This window comes from Diuraphis noxia, unplaced genomic scaffold (assembly GCF_037042655.1).
Source record: "Diuraphis noxia isolate RWA-SAM2 unplaced genomic scaffold, SU_Dnox_SAM2 contig0002, whole genome shotgun sequence".
Taxonomy (NCBI): domain Eukaryota; kingdom Metazoa; phylum Arthropoda; class Insecta; order Hemiptera; family Aphididae; genus Diuraphis; species Diuraphis noxia.
This window is the reverse complement of record NW_028301712.1, coordinates 71,694,224-71,722,162: the sequence shown is the minus strand read 5'-3', so window position 1 is coordinate 71,722,162 and position 27,939 is coordinate 71,694,224. Positions and strand designations below refer to the sequence as shown.

Sequence of the window (27,939 nt, the reverse complement as noted above, 5' to 3'; positions counted from 1 at the left end):
AATTATCTATTTGAATAGTTCCATAATTTATTATAGGTTATAGGTATGTTCCTTGTCTTCCAATTTTATCTTTTTTGGACAGCGGTTTACTTTTGCATCTCTTACAATTTAATATTCAAGTTTTTACATAAAAAAAAAATTATGTTATCACGTACATTTTGATAAGAATGCATCATTCTGCAGCATCCCTCTTAAAAATAAAAGTAGGGGTACGCTTAAATTTGTGAAAATATAGTTGGGGTACTCTATCCCTTTCCAAGTCGAGAACGACTGCCGACTTACTATATAAAGAAAGGTATGAATAGATTTATGATATTTAATATTTTATTTTAAATAGTCATTGTACACCTATACGGCTATACACAAAATAAATATAATAATAATAATATTTTAATTTACAACACTTAGTTGGTATCTAATTTTGTCAAAATTTTAACTTCAGGACTATTAAAAAAATATGCCTTGTTATTTTATTAGTGGGTACAATGGGTACATGAAACTTTTAAAGTTTATTATTATATTTTATGTACAGCAAAGCTATACCCACCCACTTGCTGAGGTACAATTGGCACCCACTATACAGCAGAGTGACTTTAATTTGTAATGTACCCTATTTAATATACTAAAAAAATATAAGTAGATTGTTGTATTTTCAAAATAAAAATAATTATGAACTCATGGTTTAAGTTGTCAATCAATCACGCAGTAAATTTTTCATTGTGGACCATTATGTAAGAGTAAATTAGAACTTAGTTGTCCAATTGATAATGGATTATAAAAAATCTGAAGGAACATATTCAAATGTATGTTACCCACTAGTTTATTAATATGTTATTTTATTGTCAAGAGTAACATAATTAACACTAATTATAATTAACTAAAAATTGATAGTAAGCTCAAAAATATTCAAACAGTCATATATTTAATCATAACATACATAATCAAATAGAAAATATTTGTTACAAAACAGTTGAATTTTAGTTTAAATTATAAAATAAATAATAAAAATTACTTAATTATTAAATTAACCTTAATCAGAAAAATACATAATGTAATAAGAATTTGATTCAATTGTTTGGATGACAATATATTATGAATATACAACTTAAATTATGGTTAGTGAAAAAAAAATCTTAAAACTTAAATTTATATAATACAAAAATATACTTTAAATATTATTTCTAATGTATAACATAAGTATTTAAATACATTCAATGAATGCAAAGAAAAAACTTCATTGTTTAAGTAGTTATAACAATAAAAAAAAGTTAAATGTATCAGGAAATTTTTAGGATAAAACAAAATAGAAAAGTATGAATATGGGAATCGAGCAATTCATATATATTCTAATTTATTTTCTCTATATTATAATAACATCAGAAGTCAAAATATATTGCCATTTTTGATGGCTTAATAACCTACTTTTGAATGGGTAAAATATAATTATGGGATACGACAAGAATTTTTCTTCTGATGCACTTTAAAGTTTGATTTAAATCTGAAAGCAGCGTTACACTTGTCACATTTGAATGGTTTGACACCAGTGTGTAATCTCATATGTAATTTCAAATATTTCTGGGTTTTCAAGATTTTCGAACAAATTTTACACTGAGTAAGATTATAGTCAATTATTTCTAGAGAAGCATTTTGGTTCTCATGGTTCTGGACATTTTTATAAGATGTAGAAATATTGGCATTATGGTTTTCTAAAATATGATTACCTAGAGTAACATTTGTCTCAAACTGTTGACCACAGTCTTTACACTTATACATATTTAAAATATGTATCTTTGAATGTTCTTGTAATGAAATATTGTCAGCAAACTTCATTTTACATATTTTGCAAAAGTGTATAATGGTATTATTTTTAATTACTGACATAGTTTCCCGGTTGGTTCTTTTCTTTCTAGGGTGTGTTTGTTTATAATGTTTGAATAGTTGTTTGTGTTTAGTTTTTAAATGTTCTCTGTAAGAAAATTTGTGTTTAAATGTACTTCCACAAACATTACAGGTCACAGGCTCATAAGTTTGTGTGTGAATTATGGCTATGTGGCGACTTAAATTAGCTCCACTACTGTACATTTTCCCACAAAATCCACATTTAGAACCATTAATGTGATTACTTCTGTTTCGTTTAGTAATCAATGGTTTTTGTTGAATAATGTCCAATAATTTGTTTTTTTGTGAACTGTTATTGTCATAAGTATTCAAATCGGTTGTGTCTAACACCTCGTTATGAACATTTTTTTTATGTACTGATCGATTGTAAGAGGTACTGTATGTTTTATTACATATGTTACATCTGTATCGACCAGATTTGGAAGATTTATTTGATGTAAACTCTGGAAGGTTACTTTTACAATGGCGACGACATTCCTTGCTCATTGTTATATGTTTTTTCCACTGAGATAACGAGTTATATTCTTTTTTACAATATCGACATCTCATTATATCTCTTGGACGAATAGATTCAACCTTTAGCTTACTAATGTTTGATTTTAGATTATTAGTATGCTGCTTACTTTTTAAATTTGCGTTGTATTTTTTGTAATGTTCTTTTAAATGCCAATTCCATCGAAATTTAAACTGAAAAGATCTATTACAAATTTTACATACATATGGGACAATTTCAGAATGTAACTTACGGTGAAAATTCAATTGAATTGGAGTAGAGAATTTTTCCTCACACACATCACAGGAAAACCATAAATGTTCTATGTTTATCAAATTTGTACCACTTGAATTTCCATCAACTGGACTATGAACAAGCTCAAAATCATTACAATGTTCAATTGGTGGTTCATCATTAACTTCAACAACTATATTGTTTTTGATTTGATTAGGCGTGCTTTCAACTATATTTTTTGATTCATGTTTTTTTTCATGCTTAATGTAAGATCTTTTACTACCAAATTGCATGTTACAATATTTACATTTATATGGTTTAAAACTATGAACACGCATGTGATTGGTTAAGGCACCAAGATGTGCAAAATTTTGTTTGCAGAACATGCAAACTGTTGATTTCTTCTCATTGATTTTCTTAACATTATTATTTGCTGGAACTGATAATTTGTGTTCATATTCATTAGTTAACACTAAATTTTTTGATAGAATGATTGATTCGTTACAATCAATCGTTGTTAATTGTTCTGGTGTGTTTGAATTCACATTATGCTTTATCATCATATGATTTGTAAAATAACAACGTTTTGAAAATTTCTTACTACATAAATAACAGAAATTCTTTTTTTTATGTTTTATTGATATTGACTCGGAATTAGTGTTATCTTCTATACTTATGTTGTTTTGGATCGGTTCAAGCTTAATATTCTTATTATTTTGTAGCAACTGTTTGTTTGAGTTGATGTGAGATTTTTCATGATTTGTACATGGACCTTTACTAGAAAATATTTTATCACAAAACCTACAGGAAAATGTTTGTGATTTATTCTGGAGAGTTTGATGAACCTGTAATGCAGTCTTGGAAGGAAATGCTTTTTTACTTGTACTACAGCTATGTTTATTTTTATTTTTTTTGACACTATTTAAACTTGATGTATCTGAACATGAATCATCCAATGAGGATATCTTAGATTTTCGATTTCTTAAGTTTTTACTAACTTGAGGTTCTATGTTTCCAGAATTAATAGAGTCTGATGTATTAGATTCAGTTTCTAGAGAATTAAACTGAACGGTTGACACATTACTATCTATTTGCTGTTGATGATAAGTCATATGATCTGTCCAAAGAACTACAGAGTTAAATGTTTTATCACACACAATACATTCATGCATATTACATTCACTGTGATCACTCATGTGTAATGCAAATGAATGTATATCTGTAGATGGAGAATTTTTACAAATTCTACATATAAATATAAAATTGTCTTGTGATATCTGATTATAATCACCATTGCAAAATTCATTTTTAATATTAGGCAATCTTCTAATACAGAAATAAGCAGTTTCTCTAACTGTAGGTACAATATTATTGTTTGCAACATTTATAGGGTTTCGTTCTGCCATTAATCCACGAGATTCATTTGCCAAAGTTGATTCATTTCTGTTCACTGCATCCATTTGATCTGAACTGTTCCTTTCCCTAGAATTTTCACACAAGTTTTTTTCTTGCTTTATATTCAAGGCAAGGTAATTGTTTGTCATTGAGTTATGTGAAGCTGTCGATACAATCGATTCATTTCTGTTTGCTAAATTTATTTCATCTGAACTATTTATTTTCTCGAGAGTTGTACTCGATTCTGGTTCTTGCTTAATATTTAGAACAGGGCTAAAGTTGTTTGTTATTGAATTATCTGGAATAATCGAATGATTATTTGATTGCTGTCTGGACAGCATTTGAGAATTGTGTAAGTTTAAATGACGTTGAAAATTTTCTTTGATTGTTGTATTAAAGAATTCTTCTTGTTTTATATTTACAATTTTATCTCTAACTAAGCGATATGGAACAGGCGTTGGAAAATATTGGCTCTCCACTAACCGTTCATCATCTTCTCTTGATCTCATCATTTCCATTCTTGGCCATGAACCAGTCGATACTATTGTTGAATTGCTGCTTACTATACCTGTTTGATCAGAAATATTTCTTTCCGAGGAATTCAATAAGATTTCAGTTTGTCCTGGATTTGAAATTATGTCATTGTTCGGGATATAGGTGTGTGAAGCAGTTGCTACTATTGTTGGATTGGTATTCACTAATCTGATATGATCTGAAATATTTCTTTCCGCAACATCACAGTAAAATAGTCTTCTATTTGAACTATGAAAAAAATCATTTACATCCTCAGTTTGATTAGATTCTCCAATTGTAGAATTTGTTTCAGTATTTACATTCAACATTGCACTTTGTTCAACTTTTTTGTGAACATCCATATGTTTTAGCCAACAATTCCTTTGACTAAAAAATTGTCCACAATATTTACAAGTATAATGTTTACAACCAATAATCGTATGATTTAACAATGATAGAGTACTATTAAAAACAATTCCACAAGCAGAGCAAGTTTTCTCATTATTATATTTGGTGTGAGAACTCTTTAAGCAATGAATCAAATGACAGTTTAAATGTTGTTGTTTTTTAAATTTTTGATTACACTTCTGACATTTAAATAAATGTTTGTCATGTATTTCTTCCAAATGATTATTCATTTCAGAAACTGAAACATAATCTGAGCAATATTTACACTGTGTTTGACAATTGTCATGAGTTTCCACATGTTCAACCAAATTCTTTTCACTGTAGCATTTTTGGAAACAGATATTACATTTAAATTCATTTGTTTTACTTTTCCAAACACCATTTAATTTGCATAATTTTATATTAGGAATAGTATCAAATTTAGTTTGATCATTTTCGTGGCTTTTTTTGTGTTCAACAAACTTAGATTTATCAATAAAAAGTTTACAAATTCCACATTTATACACGAGATTGTGATGTTTTTGAATGTGTCTGTTCAAACCAAATTTTAACTTAAACAGTTTTCCACAGTATTTACATTTATTATTTTTATAATTTACATGTTTTTTGTGTTCTGCTAAGTGATTTTTTAAAAGGTAATTTAAAACAAAGCTTTTTCCACAAATATTACAATGAAATATTTTGTCACTTGTGTTTTCTTCATTTAAGTCAGTATTATTATCTTCAATATCCTGTGAGAATAAAATGATTTATAAATAAAATAATAAATTAATGTACATATAATTTAGATATTCTTGTTGTATATTATCTATCACAAGATGTACACGATCCACCACTCATAATGCATAGTGTAGTATACAATCTACAATCAAATGTGCATATTTATACTCTATTACAAATAAGTTGGAAAAAAACCTAATAAGTATCAATACAGCCAGGGCCGTATTTACGCCTAGGGCGGCAAATTTTGTAAGAAATAAAAAAAAAAAATTACATAAATATTATATGCATTTATGTAACTGCGTAAATTAATATTATATAATATTTAATATAAGTATTTAGAAAAAAATAGAAGTAAATCCATGAATTTGAAACATTAGTTAATTCTTTGACCTGCGTCTTGATAAACTATCGTAATTGTAATGTAAAATCACAAATTTTTATATAGAAGACAGAAGTATATACATATAAGTATACAGAGTGATTGATTATTTTATCAAACAACACTCATTGTTTAAAAAAGTATTGACTTTTTCAAAATATTTTTTTACATAGTTTCAAGTTGTTAAAAAACCAACGTTTTATTAAAAAATTATATTTTTAAATATTTTTTTATCCTTGTCATTTTTTAAGTTTTTTTACTTTTTTGAATGACAACATAGAGTTTTAATTTCATATTCCAAAGCAGAATATTTTTCTAAGTATTTTGATTCATAAAAATTGAATTTAGGACGAGTAGTTTATGAGTTATAAGTATTTAAAGTTTAGATTGACAGAGTGGAGTGGTACGGGGTTACTCCGCAAAATGTTTGTCCACTACTCCACTTGCAAACTTTAAATACTTATAACTCATAAACTGTACTAAATTCAATTTTTATTTATTGTTCATCATTGTCGGGCAGTGCATATTAGGACAACATAATATATTTAATAATTAATAATTCACGTATAAAATTTATAGGACTTAGCATTTTTCAACATGAGTGACGGTCGTAAACGTTTTAGTGATTCAGAGTATAAAAAGCGAGCCAAAGATAAAGAATATAAAGAGAGTAAAGTTCTAAATAAAATACATTAACTAAATACTTTCTTTAAACCGGCTATACCTACTTCTTGGGGTAGGGACGGCATATTTAAAAGGGCCTAGGGCAGCACTTGTCCTAAATCCGGCCCTGAATACAGCATACAGATACATTGGTAGATTAGTACGTATATTTAGTTTTGTTGACTAGCGTCTGCTACTACAGCTAATTATAACAGTTTTATCTTTTTAAGGCTACACAGTTTTTCTTAACTTATTTGAAATTAAGAACAGAAGATTATCTGGACCTCAGTTATACAAACCCTCAATCATCCTAACTGCAATTAGAGTATTTGAACACTCGGTTATTTGAATTTCGCCAAAATAATATCATTAACATAATATGTTCCTACTTTGAGATTATATATTTTTAAAATTTAACTATAAATAATTAGAATTAGTTATTATCATGTTTAAATACATAATATATTACCATAAGTCATAATTAATCAAAGTAAATGAGCATGGTTTTTGCATTTCTAAATAAAATGTTTGTTGCTGCTACAGATTAATAAGAATTGCCAATAGAATTATCAAATTAAAGAGTATGCCACACCCGCATTTGATGTCTCAGTCTTACAAACATGTAACATAGCAAATTTACACTCAGCAGTTCACATCTTATTCTGTTAGCTTAAAAATTAGAGTGAATAAATCTATTATGAAACTTTATGGGAAGAACATTATCTGTGTTTTGTTGGATGTTTTTTTTTATAATAATTCAGTTTTTAAGTGGGTTATGAGATTTTTTATTTTGCAATTAACTATACACGCATAACTCACTTAAAACTAAATTATTGTAAAAAAACTTCCAACAAAACAAACATAATTTTCTTACCATCAAGTTTCATAATAGGTTTATCACTCTGATTATTAAGGTAACGGAATAAGATGTGAACTGCTGAGCGTAAATTTGCTATGATATGTGTTTGTAATACTGAGACAACAAATGTGGGTGTGGTGTATTCTTAAATGTTATAAAATGTTAAATATAAACATTTAAGTAGATACAAAATTAGGTATCAAAAAATGTGTTTTTATCTAAGTTTAGGAATTTATAAATGTCTTCCATAAGAGCTTGGAAAAATAATAATTTGCGAACAGCTTTATAAAGGACTAAATTTGGATAGTTTTAAACTTATAAAATCATAATATTAATTGCGTATTCGTATCTCTGCATTAAGAGGACGTGATACCCGCATGTGTTGTCTCCGTCTTACAAATGCGTAACATGGTACATTTTTCGCTCAGCAGAACACGTGTAGCTCCGTTAACATAAAAATTAGAGTGAACTGACCTCTTATAATATTTAAAGGTAAGATTATTATCTAGACAACCTCATATGCTTTTTATTTTATATCAAATTTAAAGCGAGTTATGAGTATTTTAAAATTGTGAATTTTTTGTGCGTCTTAAAATACTCATAACTTCCTTTAAAATTTAAATATATTAAAAAGCATATGAGGTTGACCGGATAACAATCATACCTTTAAATTTTATAAGAGGTCAATTCACTCTAATTTTTAAGCAAACATTTGAGCTACACGTGTTCTGCAGAACGTAAAATTTACTATATAATGCACTTGTAAGACAGAGACAACACATGCAGGTATCACGTCCTCTTAAGTTCATAAATGAGCATATATTTTTATTATTTTTTACAAAAACATTAACTACTAGTTATTAAAATATATTTAAGTGAATAAAATATATCAATACATATCATGTACGTATGATATTTTAACTAAAACGTGGAAGCAGTGGCGTATTTTGGGTGATTTCTCGGGGGGTGTCAACATTTATTGAACCTCAAAAACAAAATTTTTACTATTATTTACTAATGTAAAAAGACATTGAATTAATTTTAAACAAATTAATATGTTAGGAATTGACAAGAAGTTTTACATTTGATAAAAATAGTATACTATAAAATAAGTGACAACACTAATGTCCAATATATTAGGACTTTTTTTTAAATATCGGGGGGTTGTCAAAACATGGAGGACACCCCCCCCCCCAAAAAAAAAAAAATACGCCACTGCGTGGAAGAAATATATTCCATGTGGAAACAAGCGATAAACCACATACAACACAAGTATAGCGTATTAAATAAAAGAGGATATTACCTGATTTACCAAAGGTAACTCCAAATTATTTTGATTGGTAACATCATTGTTAATTTCAATTCTACTTTCCCACATACAATCATCCAACACATCAGTTTCAAGCTTAATAACTTTCTCAACATTTTCAGATACCAAAGATACATGATTATCATCAACTGTATACCATGCAGGATTTTCATTAGTGTTTTCAACATATAATTGACTATAAAATTAAAGATAAAATTATCAAGTTAAAAACAAAAGAAAATAATATGAAGATTTTAATTAGGTATGTGCAAATACCTGGTAACAGCATCAGAATCATCAGTGACTTCAACTTTTATGTAGTCTTCCATTGGAGTAATTTAAGAATATTCTAAAGACCAAAATATTTATTAATTCCAAGTACACATTAAATCTTATTTGAACTTATAATTTATAATTCAAATTTATTAGATAGGTATTTTTTTTTATAATATACATCTTCACCTTACAAATTCAGCCAATTCAAGAACAAGAAGACGCTGATGAACCACTAGTTTTATTTCCAATTACAAAATTAATCAAGATCAAAGTATTAAAAACTTATTCTACCTAATCAAAAATATTAGAAAAATTTGATCAACAGGTTTCATTTTAAATTTTAAAAAGTAGGGAATTTTTTTAAATTATGTGAAAAATGTTTTAGTAATAATCAGTGTTTTTCAGAAATTATAAGTTATTTGTATTTATATATGTATTTCATTAACACGTTGACTGCGTACTGACGCCAATTGGCGTCATGAGTATCAATCAGCAACGCGTTTGACGCCAAATGGCGTCCACAATATATTAAAAGTAAATGGTTTATTACTCGTTAAGCATGGCTGAATGTGGTTTTTTTTATTATTTAGCGTGATTAACGCATGTTTTAAAATAAGTATTCGTATGCCATTTGGATGTATGACCATATAGGAGCAGTTCCTTTGTTATTTTTAGAAAACTATTGTTTTCATTAGTTAAATTGTTATTATTGGACATATCTTTATCTTTTTATTGATTTAAGCGAATCCCGACACAATTACAAATAATATTATTATTGATAGGCGATATTATAATAAATCTCGACTTTATTGACAGCGTATAAATATTATTATTTTCGATTTGTTTATCGTAAGTGGACGTCAGCTGCTATTCTGGTAAGTTTTTTCTTATATTTTGCTATACGATATGACAAATACAAGGTTTGAAATTGATTTTTCTCTTTGGTAAGTATTATATTGTTAATTATCATGGATAGAGATCAGGCTGGTCCCTCAAGACCTAAAAGGGCTTGTGTTGGTTAATTCCCCAATGAATGTGAAATTCAGTTGCTTTTAGACTCCGACAAAGAAGAGAATCTTTTTGACTTTGACGATTCTGGTAGCGAATGTAGTGTAGGGATTTTATCTAACGAAAACTCATCTGCAAGCGATATATACTGCCTTGAATTTCTAAAAAAAATCAACGAAAATAACTAAGACGCCAATTGGCGTCCATGCACACTTTGAAAAAAAAATTCAGTGGTGCTAACGACGCCAATTGGTGTCATGAAAGTTCAAAAGTGTTAATATGTATTATTGAACACATTTAAAAACTTTTTTCTTAGTACCAAAATTAAATTTGATGAAAAAAGTAACGTACGCACTGGGCGGGAAATGCAAAAATACATACGCAGTCAACGTGTTAACAAATTATCAAAAAGCTATGGATAACTGTGGTAGACCTTAAACACCTTATTCAAAAAATCAATCCAAGGCTGTAGCTTTAAACAATTTTTTTATACAGGAAAAAAATGAAACTACACATGCATAAATGTTTAACAAAGTGACTAAAAAAAGTTCAAAATAAAATCAATTTTTCTACTTTGGTGCAGTTTGCAGTTGCAGTTAGTTTTTTTTTTTTTTTGGAAAAAGAATCAATTACTTATACTATTTAATTAGTTATGAACTATTATTAAATAAAGTAGTGCTAAAAGTGCTTTATGTGAGTGGATACATATAACATATAATATTAATATGTAATGCCATATATTCATAATAAAGCTCATTAATTAACATTAGCATTAACTTCTGGTCGATACAAAATGTTTCAATAAAACACTCCTAGTTGTGATAGATATTTATAAATTATTTCATAAATCTGCTAAAACGTGAAAAAATATTTCTTGATATTCAAGAAGCTATAAACGAACAAAAAATTGAAAATACCTGTAACTATTGATACACATTGGTTAAGTAATCACTAATTATCAATTAATTCATACAACAGTAAATGTTAAAAACTGATTATTTAGGCATGTGAGCACACACACTGACAGAGTAGATTTTTATTAGCAGGAGGTATTATGTTAAAAATCACCCAGTGAAGGATTTTTGATGAATTTAGTTGTCATATATGAGGATAATCCATGTTTGTTATTAATTTTTTAAGAATTATGTATTCATTGGTACATATCTAATACCAGTTAACTGAGCTTAAAATTTATTATACTTTTACTTTTATTCATTATTAAATCCTGGCATGTCAACGCCCTTGAAAATGTATCATACTATCCTAAAATAGGTCTGAAATAAATATGGCTAGTTTAATTGGCATAATGCAGTTTAGCTCCCAAGCGATTTTTTTGTAATTGGTGTAAAATATTTATTTTGGAAGTTATGGTCAATAAACTTAAAAATGCTCAATTTTTAAAAAAAACTGCGTTTTTGAATTGAAAATACAAAAATTTTAAGTTTTTTTTTATTCTATGAATGTTTGTATTTATATGATCAACATTTTAGTGAAATCAGAATTTGCCTATCATATTTACTTTTTATGTTATTGAATTAACCACATAAAGCTGAATTATCAAGTTATTTCAAATATTTGCATATTTGAGAAACTAAAAATTGATTTTTCTTTAATTAGATGAGTAATAACATAAATCGGTACTGATCTGTTATCGCCCCGCCAATCGCGACAATTATTGCTTTATTTTATTAGTTCAGGTAATTTTACTCAGTAGTATGTCCAGTATGTCTAAAGATCTGTCCGTATCAATGTCGAAGTATTTAATGCAGTAGTTGAAAAATGAATTTAAAAGATTTGTATTCCGAAGTCTTTAATAAAGATTCTACTATTAATTTTCTCCAAACGAAAAATGTTTTGTTACAAACTCAAAAGTGCAAAAATTACCATGAAATGATTATAAAAGGACCTCGGTGGCGTTGTCAGAGAAGAACTTGCTGATAAGAAAAAGGTATAAGAACCAACAATTGGCCGACTGGTTCAAGATTGCCAATACATACAACAGTATACTACATATACTACTGGACTTATGAAATGACCTCTGTATCGTATTGTAAACATGAATTTGGAATAAGTAAAAGTGCCGTTGCTGACTGGAATAATTATTTACGTGAAGTGTGCATTTGGAAAATTGAAATTAGTAATAATGAAATTGGTGGTCCTAATTTAATTGTGGAAATTGATGAGACTTTTTGTACATAGAAAAAACAATGCAAGTCGTATACCTACTTCTTCAACAGTGGGTATTTGGAGGCATTTGCCGAGAAACTAAAGAATGTTTTATTGTGTGTGTACCTAATCGGTCTGAAAAAACTTCACTACCATTAATCCAAAAGTTTAATCGGCCAGGGTCCATATTTTTGGACAGTTGGAGATCGTACAATAGAATTCAACATAAGGTTATCAACATAATCAAGTCAATCACAAATACAACTTTGTTGACCCCTCTACTGGAGTTCATATCCAAAACGAGGAAAGAATGTGGGGTGCTGCAAAAAGAGCAACAAATGACATCGCGGAGCAACTCAACATTTCCTTGACTCATATATGAGTATAAGTAGCGATCAATACTTACCAATCAGAATGATCCATTTGAACAGATTTTATTGGATATCTCAGCATTTTGGCCTCCATCGTGATACAGTAATTATTGTAATTTTATTTTATCTATATATTTTTAAATTGTATTACATTTTAGATTAATTTTATATACTCATACCTACATATTTTTTTTAATGATATCATTTTGGAAGTAATTAATGAATTAACAAATTAAATCAATATTTTTTCTAATACATTTCTATACACTATATATATATAAAGTTTGATTTCTATATATGTTTTAAATAATGTAGCCGCATTTCTAATTGGCGGGGCGATAACAGACCAGTACCCATAAATCATAATGGTATCAGATAATTTTGAAAAAGATCTTAAGTTCTAGACTTGTGGTATATGTACTAGGTATATTATGTTAATTGGATGAAACAAAACTGAAAAATGTAATCAAAATGTTTATACGCAATTCAAAAAAATAACAGAAGGTACCTTTTAAGTGACTTTTTAATATAGTGTTTGCAACAAAAATTACCTATACACTATTCAATTCCTATGACAAGATCAAAAATTCTAATTTATACCTATAATAAAATTAATTAAGTTCAAATAAGAAAATAATATAAAATATAACCAAGAATTGTTAAGACTTATAACAGTAAGGTTAACTTACTATTTTCTCACTTGGTGATGAATGACAAGTCGCTTATGATAGAGCGCACAGCAAAACTGTACTGGGTCGTCAGGCTGCTTACCAAAAACTCAATGAATAACACAAAGCTTTGTGGCAATGTTATTGACTATATAAGGTTTCAAGGAAAACGAAGCATGGATTCCAAACAGTGAACCAAAGTTCTAGTATTGAGTTTTCGTACTTCATTATGGTGTAGCTGTCCCCAGGGCGTGTTGTGATTCAAATTTCAAATTTATGTCTAATCACAGAATAACCTATTCCACATTTCCATGGTGAGACTATACAGGTCCAAATTCAAACCATAAAACGGCTTAGTTGTGAGTGGCCGTCTCGGTGTTCAGCTACCATCGGGTGGCTGGAATAATAACAAACAGAAATTAAAATACTAAATGTTTTCCACCCCCTCCCCTACCCACGAAAAGTCGATACAATTGTGTCGTTCAACTGTTCGATAATTTACTGTTATTAATAATGCATTAATGACCATTAAACGAACACGGTCGGTGAATTACCAATGTTTTACGGCGTGTCGGCGTCACTGTATAAACTAACAAATCAACATTGAAGTCCCATTTTTCGACATCACGTCAGCATTTGGTATCCGCGTCCATGTGAATTTTGACTTTTCCAGTGTGTACTGTGTAGAAATGTCTACAAAAAATGCCATAAACGACTAATTGCCAATTGGAACTCCGAATTCGCTAAAGTTGAATAGATAAAATACTAAATTGCCAAAAATTTATATTTGATAGAGATAATAATATGGTATAAGGTATAACCACAATGATACAGTACCTACGTTTACATGATGCGTGTAATAAAACTACAATATTATTTAGTACTTTAGTAGCTTGTATTAGGCTATTCAGCCGCGGTGGACACTACTACTTACTAGAGGACTTAAAAAAAAAAAAGTAGACAGCAAATTGATGTCCAATCGGAAACTCCATAGTCATCAAAATCAAAATTGAAAACACTAAAAACAGTAAAAACTCAAGTCATAACAAAAATACACAATAAATAATAATATATTGTATAATGTGCTACACTGGTCAGGCACCGGCGCGGCATGGGCGGCGCATGTCATGGCGCGGATGGCACGACTGATGGCAGGCGCGACAGGCCCAGTGTTGCCATCTTGGTTATTTAATGACCAGATCTAGTTTTATTGTACAAGGTAATGTCGGGTAGAAATTTGATCGAGTTATTAGTTTTTTTTTAACGATTCCTTTGGTTAACTAATATAATTAATAATTACCAAATATTCTCTTTTTTTTAGTTTTTTGCTGGTTCTTTTTTGTATTTTTCCAATTTTATTTTTTATTTTGCCACCAAGGTGTTCCACAAAATGACGTCGGTTTTTGTTACAGCTGTACTAGTACTCCTGTTAACTAGTACTACTTGTTGCCACAACTATCTTAAATCGTGCTTGTTGCCTAAACGGCTATACCATTATATGATTATACCAATATTATAAGTATATCATATACCTATATCATACTATAACCGAGGTTGTAAATAATAGGATAATATTATCGATAGCCGTGACTATAACTGATATGACTATTTTAAACAGCAATCAATTCTGCTGCTGCAGCTGCCAGCTTGCAGGCGCAGCAAGCTCCTAGACTATGACGTTTCGCCTAAATTGCTACTAGAATATTCCACAGATTATATAAAACATATATAATTTTTAGTTTTATGTAATCTGTGAATATACCATGACGTGGTAAACCATTTATACCATACGGTATTTATGTGACCACAACCACAGAACAACGGACTGTCGACCATGATAAATAGGTATGTTGGCAAGACGTCGTAGCAACTCATGATACGCATGTTTCGCAATCCTGCCGAGCAACGGTGAGGTGGTGCAGTAAGTTGTTGCACCAATGAGAAACGGTTAAATGCTTTTAACACATTATGTATATTATGTTTTATAATATGTGCTGGTGCTGGATGCCTGGATAGAGGAGAGGAGTGAGAGGACGGATGCGCGAGCTGTGTGACTTCCGAGTGCCGACAAGTTTTTAAAACGGCATGGCGGTTTACTGCTGACATAGTTTTACATACCCATTTATTTAATAATTTATCAAGGTGTCGAGTGTGATTGTGTGGATATAAAATTTTGAAGTTTGCTTTGCCGTTGGCGTCCAAACAAGTTTTACTTAAAACTCTATGCCAAACCGCCATTGACATGAAAAGTGCCATTTAAAAAGGTAAAATAATCATTCTGAACCATGAAATCTTACTGTCTGCAAAACGGTAAATATTTGGGTATATCTTATTTTAGAGATGTCAAAAATATTAAATGGCTAAAAGATAACATGTTTCCAATTTTCAAAGATAAATCGCCTGTGTTAATTAGCAGCAGATTGATTATCGATCCATTTCAGATTGTAGTTGCTGTGAATAATTCTTACTTGTCTTGTGAAAATTCCTGTATGAAAACTAAGTCTCTTGCAAACGAAATTTTATTTAATTTATCAAGTTCAAAAAATATCACACAGTCGTTAAAAGAAATAAGCGCTAATGACCAAGATGATGATATGATAGTTGTAATTATATCAAAGTTCTCCAATGTTCCTGAAATGCAAATATTTCAAGAAAAATGTATAACAGGATGTGAAACAGATATTTCAGAAATTGCAGAAAATATTGATGAAAATTACATTAAATCTTATTACAAAATAAGTCAAATAGAAAGTGAAAACTCTAGTCTACTTGATTCTATTGTTACTAGAATTGCTTGTAAAGCTCTGACATTGTAAAACCATTAGTTTGAATAATTATAATTTCATTAAATTACTTAAATTGTTCTTACCACTAATTAAGATTTCCTAGAACTTGTGCTCCTACAATTTTATAAAATTTTCACTTTTGTAGTCAAATCTTAAAATCAAAGAAGCAACTTATATTACTTTTTAAGTTGTATTTCCATTGTGTCTATATTATAGATAATTTACTAATGTATACCAATTATTTAACTAACTACCTAATATTCCTGATCAAAGGTTATAAGAGCTTTTTAGTTCTGTTGACATTTACTGACTAGCTAATAAGTTTAGTTTTACAACACTGTCCAAACTATACTAAATTATTTCTTCCAACTATGAGTTTAATCTGTCTCACGAAAGAAAGGTACCGTTTTGTGCATGTAAACTGATACAAACAGGTGAGAGATGATACTATGGGCAGTGCAGCATGCGGACGTGCAAGAATAACTAGTTTTTGTTGAGACGTGTTTGCTTTTTTCATGAAACATACTATAGATGTGTACTTAACCTTAACGATGGGTCCTAACTCTTGAGGATCAACATGTTTCTATGGTAAATAATCATCACAGTGTGATTTCAATTCATTTAATGTAATGAAACTCATCATAACAGTGATGGAGGTAATGTTAAATATACTCTTCAAAACGAGAGGTGAACCAGATGGGAATCAGTTTTTGTCACGCAACAACCGTTTGTCATTTCCGCCAAGTAAACCACCATGTAAACATGTCACTGTGCCAGTAGACAGTTGCCTAGGTAACTCCTTATATCAAGTAGAATATTACTTAAATAAATATGTTAATTTTCATAAGATATGTCATCACTAATAACGTGACAATATTTTATAGATTGAGTAATTTGTATTTGATGTACACTAGTTAAAAATATTTTACTAATACAGTAATATTAGTATAGTTTAAATTTATTTTTATTTTAAAACAGAATACCAAAGTACAAGATACGCAGAAAACTAAAAGTATGCTAGAATATGAAAATGTTTATTACAAAAAAAAAATTATATGTAATTACACCATTTTTATTACCAAATTAAACTTAATAAAAAGGTAAAATAAATTTAAATAGAAGGTAATTTTTTTTTTATAACAATTTTTTTTATTTAAAGCATAATTAGTAGTATTTAATGTGAATTTAGTGACACTTGAGTTAATACTCCCCCAAGCCAGTCACTTCTTGGAGCTAGGGGGCAGAAGCGCTTGGCCACGATCTTTTCCTCTTAACTTTATACCTGAAACATTTTAATTTATTACGATAAACACATAAAAATCATTTGTTGAACTACCAAGCTTGATATTTCTTAATATTTTATTAAATATACAAAATTAATTATTTATACAGATTCCTTAAATTAAATTATACTAGTTGTATAAATTTATTTTTTACAACACAGCCATGTTGTCATGGTTTGGCACCCAGGGCCAAATATCGCCAATTAAATTAAGACTGGGCAGCCAAGGGAGAAATTGGGCACGTAAATTGATTTTTTGCAGTTGAGCTTATACACTGGTGCTTTCCGGTATTTATACAGAGTGGTGAATCAACATAAAGATAACAATAATTCATTAATAACTATATGCTACATTAATAATAGAATAATTGCAATTAATGTACTTTAAAACGTTTGAAATAAAACTATATTTTGTTAGAGATGATTTGTTTGGATATTACTGTATAATATTAATAAATTATTCAAGTAGGCAATGAAACTTTTAGCACCCACTTTAACTGTGCACCTGGGGCAAAAGCTCCCTTATCCCCCTTCTCTCCATAACGCGGCTTTGACAAAACACAAAAGTTAAAAAAATTTGTTCTTTGCACGGACAAGTTAGCATCAGTGTACCATACCTACTACCTAACTTTGTGAAAAAATATCTAAATCAGAAATCATAATTCGCAGATTGGATTTAGCATTTGATATATTTTTTTTGTGGTTTAAACTCTTATTCTCTAAACTTTTCTGATCTCTTAAAAAATCTTCGAAAAAGAGTAACCAATGACAACCATTTATAAATAAAAAAGCTTAAATTTCTACAATGAAACCTAAAATATTTGTCAGAGGATCGTTTTAAATTTTAAATTTCACAAAATCTATTCTTAGTAGGTTATGCATCATAAAACTATCAACCAAATTTCATACTCATAATTACTATGTTTTTGGTTAGGCGATCATAAATAAGCCAGTTAGAACAAGTTATTTTATATTTATAATTAGTAAGAGTAATACTTTCAGTGATGTAACTGAGGGGGTATACATAAACTGCGCCCAAATTTTTATCTATATGTTAATATTCATGTTAAAAAGTACAACTTAATCTGTGCTCTGTTTGTAAAATATATAATACTTTTGACTTGTTTGTGTACTTTTCAATTATATCATAACCATTTTATTTTTGTTTAAAAATACCAACACATTATTGAATAGGTATCAACAATATGTTTTTTTTGTCCTAATATTGAACTTTTATAAATTATATATATTTTTAAATTTAAAATTAAATGTAATTCTATTAATTATTTATATTATATGGATGTAACGAATTAAAGATTATTGTAAAATTAGATTGTTAATTTAGTTCAATTTTCCAAAATATCCCTAGGTACCTATTCAATTTTAAAAGTTTATTAGGGCACAGCTTAAATGTATAATCTTAGGTTTATCTGCATAGGCGGAAATCCGTAGAAATTTCTGGGTGGGGGAGGGGGGCTAAATTAACTAAAAAAAACTATATTAAAATAAGATCACATTTCAGATGAAACCTGATAGTATTAAAATAGCTCCTTTCACGGATTGAGCTCTAGCTAGTAGCTATGCTATTAGTCGCATTTAATATGAACAACATTATAAACATGTTATTAGTTAATGCTATGCATTTAAAATACTTACAAAGCACTTTTTCAATTTTTCCAATAACTAATTGATTAGGTATTCCACGTCCAGCTTCATAATCTTGAATTACTTGCGGTTTCTCATTAACTTTCTTAAATCATCAATAAAATTTGAGTATCAAACAATAAAATTAAATATATATTTAACTTACAGTAGCCAGTTCTTTTTGATTATAACCTTTGGCTTGTCTTCCTTGTTGTATAAGACGGCCTAAATCAATTGGGACTTTTTCATGTTTTAATTCCTCAGTTTCCCGATCCAATTTTGCAGTATTTTTTGTTGTAACTTGATGTTTGTTAGTTGCTGCACCCCCTATTAAATAGCAAATAAAAAAACTAATTAGGTATGTAAATTTAATGCAAAATGACGATAGTTGTTAACAACTTTGAAAAAAAAATAATTTATTTGAAATTTTTCAATCTTAAGATCAAAATTAAATATTTTTGCACATCAATATTGAATTCATGCAGTCTTACAAGAGTAAAAATATATAAAAAGTTGATTCAACACAAAGTTCAAGGGCAAAAGCTATTTTGCATATTTCATGGGTTAGGGAATATTTAGATTAATTAACATATTTTGAAATATTTTGTAAATTATTAGGATAATATGATTGGGATGCCCACAGACTTAATAAATTCTCGGTACTTTTCGGTTATCGTACCCCAACGGTCGGACAGCCAACTGCGGTGGAGGTCAGGATACCTATACCGATTCCGTTCTCGTACCCCATTATAATTATCTCAATGCTTCCATCATAAAAATATTTTTTATTTACAATAATTTTTTTGGTATTCATATTGTATTGGTAATAATACTTTATTATAATTTTTTATTGTATTGATGTTTTATTATACTTTATTGGTATTCATATTTTATTATAATTTCTTTGTACTCATATAATTTCATATTATATTATTTTATTAAAATAAATTATATTTTTGGCAATTAGTTATTTATTCGTATGGCAATAAAACTTGACAATATTGAGATAAATATAATGGGGTACGAGAATGGTATCCCATAGGTATCCCGACCGCCGCCACAGTAGGCCGGCCAACCGTTGGGGGTACGATAACCAAAAACTACCAAATTCTCTTATAACATCTGTAGGATTGAGATGTCGAGATTGTTCAGCATACATAAGACCTCGTATAAGACAATAACCAAGAACCACCGTATTAACCAAATTCTAAGAGTATTAACTTTATTCTTAAAAATTTGACACAACATATTATTGAATCCATCTTTAAAAGTGACTTGAAGATGTATGGTGGTAAGAGAGGTCATTATAATATTATACAGATTATCCAATTTCTAATGTAGATGAGATATAGCTTTTTTCATGCAATTTAATATGTATATAATATAAGTTATTATAAATTATAATTTATAATGTATGTATATAATATAATAGGTATGATTGGAACAGTAGATCATTCACGGAATCATTAACAGATCTAATTTAAACATATAAATTGTGTAATAAATTAAGTATTAAACATAATCAATAGTTTCTAACTACTTTCTAAATTGTTATTAAATAACCAAAAATAAAAATAATCAAGTAGGTACCTGAATCAATAATTATATTCTAACAATTAAATCAATACATTCCAGATATCCAATATTAAGCAACTGTCGGTTTAGATGTATTTACGAATTCAAGAAATAAATATTAATTATTTATGATATGTTTATTATGAGCTATTTAACAAAATAAGGTTCATCATGGGTACATGCTCTAAATTTTAATTTGTACTTACATTTCACTTGAGTATCAATTACTGCACCCTCACGTCTAGCTTTGTTGATGGCCTAGAATAGTTTTCGAAATAAATTACACATTTACGACATAAATATGGACAAAATAAAATAATAAACCTGTTCAGATTTCATGGTTGAAGGCTTTGGTGGCCTTTTTCTCAATATTGTCACTGTATTCCAGTCGCTCATGATGATATAATTTATTAAGACGATTTGTAATTAAGTTTTAACACCACAACGCAGTTCACACTTTTATGAGAATAAATATAGAATATCAATCATTTAAAATCTTCTAAAATGACTAAAATATTATTTTTGTGATAAATGGTTTAGCAATAATAACAAATAATAATGGTCAATATGAAATATTATGAAATAATACAGCTACAGCAAGTATGCAGCATTGCAGCGATTTGTTTTTGTAGAATTTATTATTTAACCAAGACCCAAGTTGAATAACCACAGTAGGTTATCGGTGTTGCGGCGATGTGATGTCTCGGAAAACATATGACTGATAAAATCAAAGACATTGCAAACTGATGAATCGTGTGGGAAAATAATTAAATTTAAAAGCTTAAAAAACTTTATAAAACTAAAAACAAAAAGCAAGGCATGAAAATTCTTTGGTTTTTTTTAATTGAAATTTGAAAGAATACTGTTCTAAAAAAAAAAATAGTAAAGGACTCAAGGTATGCCGTATGGATAACGTATTAACGCTCTGCTGTACATTCTAAATTTCTAAGATTCTAGAGATGATTTACTATTATGGATGCGTTAAATTTTAATTCAATTGTATAAAAATAAAATCATTGTAAACGAAAAACGTTTCTTAGCGAAAACGGTCTGTCGACCTCATAAACCTTCAAGTCCATAAGGTCTACGGTCGGTTTATAATACAGTAGAGTCCCGCTAATCCGGACTAGATGGGACCGGACTCTCTCCGGATTATCGAAAATCCGGATTAAACGAAATGACGTTTTTTTTTTAACTTACTCATTAATAAACACTATAAATAATAACACAATACCAATATCATATCTTAATTATGGGTATTCCCGAATATATATATTATACATGAAATAATATCACAATGTACCCAATCGAAACGATAAGTTTAAACCATATCTTAATTATGGGTATTCCCGAATATATATATTATACATGAGTACTAAATAGTAAATACCAAACATAAATTGTCTGGATGTCCGGATTAGCGGGACTCTACTGTATTACTAAGTGTATATTTGATATATTATTGTAATCTAAGTAATAGGCATTCGTACATTAATAGGTTAAATTCATTTTCCAAATAATTAAATTTGAAAATGTAATTGTGTGTAAAAAATATATTATACCCGAAGGCCGAGAATAATATTTTAGATTCTGAGCGGAGCGATGAATGTATTGATTTTACCATGATGTGTGTTTTTTTTTTTTTTTTTTTTTTTTTTTTTGTGTCTGTCATCACGTTTTGGGGCAGTAAAAATGCTTCGATTTTTGACTTCAGTACCTCGTTCGATCAGAAAGTGAATCTAGTTGGTACGTTGGGGGGTCAAAAGTAAAAAATTCTTTATACTTTTCTAAATAATTGAGAAAAACAAACTAAAAATTAAGGGAAAAACGGGAAATTTTACACACACTCATTTTTCGACAAAATCGATTTTGGTTTTTGATGTAACTTTAATACAAATTACCATAGATACATGAAATTTTCACCTAATGTTTATATAAGTATATTCTATCCACCATGCAATTTTCAAAAAATTTCGACTTAAGTTGAACTATTCATAGGCATTTCAAATTTTCGATCATTATTAGTTTTTTTTTAAATTAATATCGATAAAAATTTATTTGTTAGGCAGAAAAGCTTGAAAATTTAATACAAGGCTCTTAACATATTGTTACAATAGCAGTTGAAAAATAAAAGAAATTCATAGTCACAATTTTTTTTATAAGCATTCAAAGTTTGAATTTTGACAAAATACGTAAAAATCACGAAAATTCATAAATTATTTTAAGCTAGAAATTCATAAAAAATTTTCTTTTTAAATCTAAGATTTAAAAATTTAATACAAGATTCCTTACAAGTTTTCAATCTTTATCACAAATAAAAATTCCACAGGAAATTCAAATTAAATTTTTATGAGCATTTGAAATTTAAATTTTTACAACATTGGATTTTCACTTTTAGCGATCTCCTTCCTTATTTTGGTGTAACTCTAAAACAAATAACCGCAGATACTTGAAATTTTGACTGAATGTTTATATAGGCGTTTTATATATTTGATAAAATTTTCAAAATATTTAGATTTGTTTTGAGCTGTTAATGGACATTTTAATTTTTCAACTTTATTAGTTTTTTTTTCTATAAATATCGATAAAAATTTATTTGTTCGGTAGAAAAGCTTGAAAATTTATTACAAGGCTTCTAACACATTGTAACAATAGAAGTTAAAAAATATTAAAAATTCGTAGGCACAATTTTTTTTTATAAGCATTTAAAGTTCAAATTTTGACTAAATACGTAAAAATTACGGCAATGTTCAAATTATCTTAGATAGAAATTCATAAAAGTTTTTCTTTTTAATTCTAAGATTTGAAAATTTAATACAAGGCTCCTAAGATATTATTACAATAGAAGTTGAAAAATAAAAGAAATACATAGTCACAATTTTTTTTTATAAGCATTCAAAGTTTGAATTTTTACAACATATTATGTAAAAATCACGAAAATTCGTAAATTATTTTATGCTAGAAATTCATAAAAAATTTTCCTTTTATATCTAAGATTTAAAAATTTAATACAAGGCTCATTATATATTTTTACAATAGCAATTGAAAAATAAAAGAAATATATAGTCACAAATTTTTTTTATAAGCATTTAAAGTTCAAATTTTGACTAAATACGTAAAAATTACGGCAATATTCAAATTATCTTAGATAGAAATTCATAAAAGTTTTCTTTTTTAATTCTAAGGTTTGAAAATTTAATACAAGGCTCCTAACATATTTTTACAATAGAAGTTGAAAAATAAAAGAAATACATAGTCACAATTTTATTTTATAAGCATTCAAAGTTTGAATTTTTACAAATATTATGTAAAAATCACGGAAATTCGTAAATTATTTTATGCTAGAAATTCATAAAAAATTTTCCTTTTATATCTAAGATTTGAAAATTTAATACAAGGCTCATTATAAATTTTTACAATAGTGTATTTTATTATAATAATATTAAGTTCAAAATAGATAATACTACACGTTTATTACGTCCTAGGGCCCGGATTTATATGCATTTGCATGTTTTTTTTTTTTTAACAGTACAAAGAGTAGCTAATTAAGCTACAAGTTTGAATTATAGTCAATAGATCCGGAATACATAGTTTTATTTTGTATATTTTTTGCATAAATAAATGCATATTTGAATGATAACCAATGTATTAATACATACATATTTCGTATGTTTTTAGTACATACACATAATTCCGGGCCTTACTTATTACGTTATTTTATATTTTACACATCAATAATATCATAAAGAAAATATTTTTATTACGTATTTATTCATGTATTTACAATTAAATTTAAATCATAATATTTATAAACTAAAACTAACTATTAAATTAAATTATAGGTATATTTGATGTTTCAGATTTTTGGCTACGGGAGATTCCTTTAAGACAATTTCATTTAGTTATCGTCTAGGTCATACAACTGTTTATAGAATCGTAATTGAAACTTGTAAAAGTATAGTAACAAATTTAATGTCAGAAGTAATGCCACAACCCACAGAAGAAAGATGGAAACAAATTGCAAATGATTTTTGGACCAATTGGAATTTTCCGAACTGTATTGGTGCGTTGGACGGAAAACACGTCACTATTCAAGCACCGCCAAATACTGGTTCAAATTTTTTTAACTATAAAAAAACATTTTCTGTCGTGTTACTTGCATTAGTTGATGCACAGTACAATTTTATAGCCGTAGACGTGGGCGCTTATGGAAAAAACAGTGATGGCGGAATATTAGCACACTCTAACTTGGGAAAAGCGTTAGAAAATGGTTCGTTAAATATTCCAAAAGATGAATTTTTACCTGGAACCACTATTTCTGCTCCATACGTTATATTAGGAGACGAAGCGTTTCCTCTGAAAACGTACTTGATGCGACCATATCCAGGGAAGCAATTAGATGATTCGTTAAAACGAATCTACAATTATCGTCTTTGTAGAACTCGTAGAGTAGTGGAAAATTGCTTTGGGATTTTAGCACAAAAGTTTCGTGTTTATAACAGGAGGATACAATCGAAGCCAGAAAATGTGGATCATATTATTTTATCAACATGTGTTCTTCATAATTTCATAAAAAAATATAATAATAGTGTCACTGAAAATGTTCAAAATATGAATGATCTAACTTCAAACATAACTTTGAATGATATACCTATGCAAGGAGGTGGTGCTGGGCAAGCAGCATTTGCAACTAGAGAACTATACAAACAATTTTTTAATTCCTCAGCTGGTTCAGTGCCGTGGCAAAATGAAAAAATTTAATTAAAACGTGTATTTTGTTTGATTTACATACTTTTATATACTTTGATATTATTAACTAATAACTATAAAGTAAACTAATTTAAATTAGTGTACAATTATTATTTAATTAATAATATTATTTAAATAATATACCTATATTATTAATTCAATTGTATTAATATTTTAATTGATACGATTTGTTTTGAAAAAAAAACACATTGACATTAAACTTGATTTATTGAATTTTGAATGTAATACATATTATTATAATAATTAGTAATTACCTATATTTACGTTATAAAATACATTCCGTGCATGGAATAATAAAACATAAGTAGGTACCTATTATTTATTTTCTATAACCAATAATCTAATCAAAATTGTATCATTATATAAAAAAATGTTATTTTCAAAATTAGGTATTCGAAATGGTATCTGAACATTGATTCGATCAAAATCTTAAGGGTAAAAAGAACCATCGATGAAAAAATACAATATTCAAAAATGATTCTGAGCAGATTCTATAATTAATTTATAAATTGGAATTTTTTGATATTTTATATTGCCATGAGAACGAATTTCAACTTCAAATATATTTTGTTGGTAATGCGCGAAAAACATTTTTTTATGTATACTTATCAACTAAGGAATTTCGTTATTTTTGTATTCAATTTTGATTCTCAAATATTTAAATTGAATGTTTTATATATTTTTAACTATTTAAATAGTTTACAGCTTTTCATGGTTTTAATGAATTTTGACAAAATTGAAACTCTAATAACAATTATAAAAAAAAGTTATAAGAATACATTTTTAAATTTTTTGGTTATAATTTATAATATTAACTATTTACGAAAACCCTTGTTTTTAATTTTCAATCCTTGGTATCATAATTTTAGTTACCTGTTAAATTTATTTCATCTCCAATACTACGCCAAATACCATCTTTATATCCACTGTCCATATACTTGGCATGTGACAAATCATATAATTCCACGTGAGATCGAACCATCTCGATGAGTTTTTCATCAATATTCATTATTAAAAATAATTTTAATAATTATAATATAATATAATAATAATTAATTAATTATTATAATATAATACGGTAGGTATAATCAATTTAAAACTAAATTGTCAAATTTAGATTAAATTTAAATTTAAATAAGTCACTTGCAAGTCACTGGATATGTGCAGTTGAAGCTCGCCAAGTGCAGACTGTCACAAAAACAAATCGGATGGCTGTTTACATTGTTCCGTATTTTCCATATCCGTATCAGTGAAATCCCCAAAAACATTGTCTCCGACTAATTTTAAAACACGGAAACGGATGGAGCGGATACGGAACGGACATGTATAAACATGCCAATTTCATAACGAGCAAACAAACTTTAAACGTCGGACACGGAACGGATAGTACGGATACGGAACGGTTATGTGTAAATAGACCTTTATCCTTCGTTTAAATATGTAATTTTGTACAAAATCGAACTTAAAATGTATGGAAAAGAAATTATGTATATGTATTGAGAAAACGACACATCCGAATATGTTTTTTTCGTCTTACACGCGTACGACATAGACTGAACGCGTTTACGCAGTCTGAGTAAGGGTCACTCAATTTTGGTTTTAGAGTAAAAATACTTATTACAAAATTGAATTGTGATAATATTACCGAGGCAAGATGGTGCGTTTTTTTTTTAAATATTTAAATTTTGATAAGTTAAACAGTTAAAGGTAATTTAAAAATGTTGAAATATTGAATATTCGTTGCCTATTTCTAAACGACATTATGACATAATGAATGATATGTTGGGATTGGGAATCATGGAAAAAACGCACCGTTGTATTGTCACAATACTCACAGTTCAATTTTGTAGTAGGTATTTTTACTCAGGAACCAAAATTGAGCGAGTCCTACTTAAAATGTGTAAGTGCGTTAAGTCTACGACGTTAAGACGGAAAAAACACATTCGGATATAGCGTGAGTCCTTTTAACAGTCTTAACTATATTTTTAGATTAATTGGTAATAGTATGAACTATTTATGAAAAACCTTGTTTAATTTTTAATTTTATAAAATTATGATAAATGTCTCTTTATTGAGATTTATAGAATAAAACAAAAGATCATGTTTCAAATGTCTATAAATAACTCAAAATATATTGAAAATTTTAACATATTTAAAAAATTATAAAATAAACATATGATAAAATTTCATATACCCATGGTTATTGGTTTTTGAATAATAGAAAAATAAGTAAATCATAGTCAATTTATTTTTAAAATTATATCTCGTTATGCATCGGAAGAGAAATGTGAAGATAATTAAATCAGTTTAGGTATATTGTAAGTACTAGGTACCTGCTATTTTTGTTTAACAATCCATTCTTATAACCTTGACTATTTTTTTTTTGTTTTAAAAAGAAAGAGCTAAAAAAATTATAATATTACAATTATTTGCAATACATATTTTTGATAATCATTAATTTTGAATTCAAAATGCTAGACTATTATGAATATTTGAATCAGTGATGAGTGTAAAAAGC

General features: G+C 28.1%; 3 protein-coding genes across 7 annotated transcripts; 1 reads left to right on the top strand and 2 right to left on the bottom strand.

The window, feature by feature from the left end:
- Positions 1-804: 804 nt before the first annotated feature.
- Positions 805-14,367, bottom strand: LOC107161872 (uncharacterized). Of its 5 annotated transcripts, XM_089221670.1 has the most exons (7): positions 14,202-14,366; positions 13,919-14,107; positions 13,386-13,761; positions 12,732-12,823; positions 9,152-9,224; positions 8,870-9,071; positions 805-5,673 (listed from the first exon to the last, which is right to left on the bottom strand). In XM_089221670.1, the coding sequence occupies exons 5-7, from the start codon at positions 9,202-9,204 to the stop codon at positions 1,444-1,446; spliced, it is 4,485 nt and encodes a 1,494-aa protein (XP_089077796.1). In that variant the 5' UTR covers positions 9,205-9,224; positions 12,732-12,823; positions 13,386-13,761; positions 13,919-14,107; positions 14,202-14,366; the 3' UTR covers positions 805-1,443. The 5 variants fall into 5 exon arrangements, with proteins under 5 accessions (XP_089077796.1, XP_089077795.1, XP_089077794.1 ...); XM_089221669.1 differs by lacking the exon at positions 12,732-12,823 and having other exon boundaries at positions 14,206-14,367; XM_089221668.1 differs by lacking the exon at positions 12,732-12,823 and having other exon boundaries at positions 13,919-14,129.
- Positions 14,368-15,624: 1,257 nt separating this feature from the next.
- Positions 15,625-16,223, top strand: LOC107161888 (EKC/KEOPS complex subunit TPRKB-like). The gene has a single exon (XM_015508484.2). The coding sequence runs from the start codon at positions 15,650-15,652 to the stop codon at positions 16,178-16,180; it is 531 nt and encodes a 176-aa protein (XP_015363970.1). The 5' UTR covers positions 15,625-15,649; the 3' UTR covers positions 16,181-16,223.
- An 867-nt stretch (positions 16,224-17,090) lies between these two features.
- Positions 17,091-21,269, bottom strand: mbf1 (multiprotein bridging factor 1). The gene is made up of 5 exons (XM_015508476.2): positions 20,976-21,269; positions 20,858-20,909; positions 19,243-19,403; positions 19,089-19,182; positions 17,091-17,432 (listed from the first exon to the last, which is right to left on the bottom strand). The coding sequence occupies exons 1-5, from the start codon at positions 21,045-21,047 to the stop codon at positions 17,371-17,373; spliced, it is 441 nt and encodes a 146-aa protein (XP_015363962.1). The 5' UTR covers positions 21,048-21,269; the 3' UTR covers positions 17,091-17,370.
- Between the last annotated feature and the right edge of the window lie 6,670 nt (positions 21,270-27,939).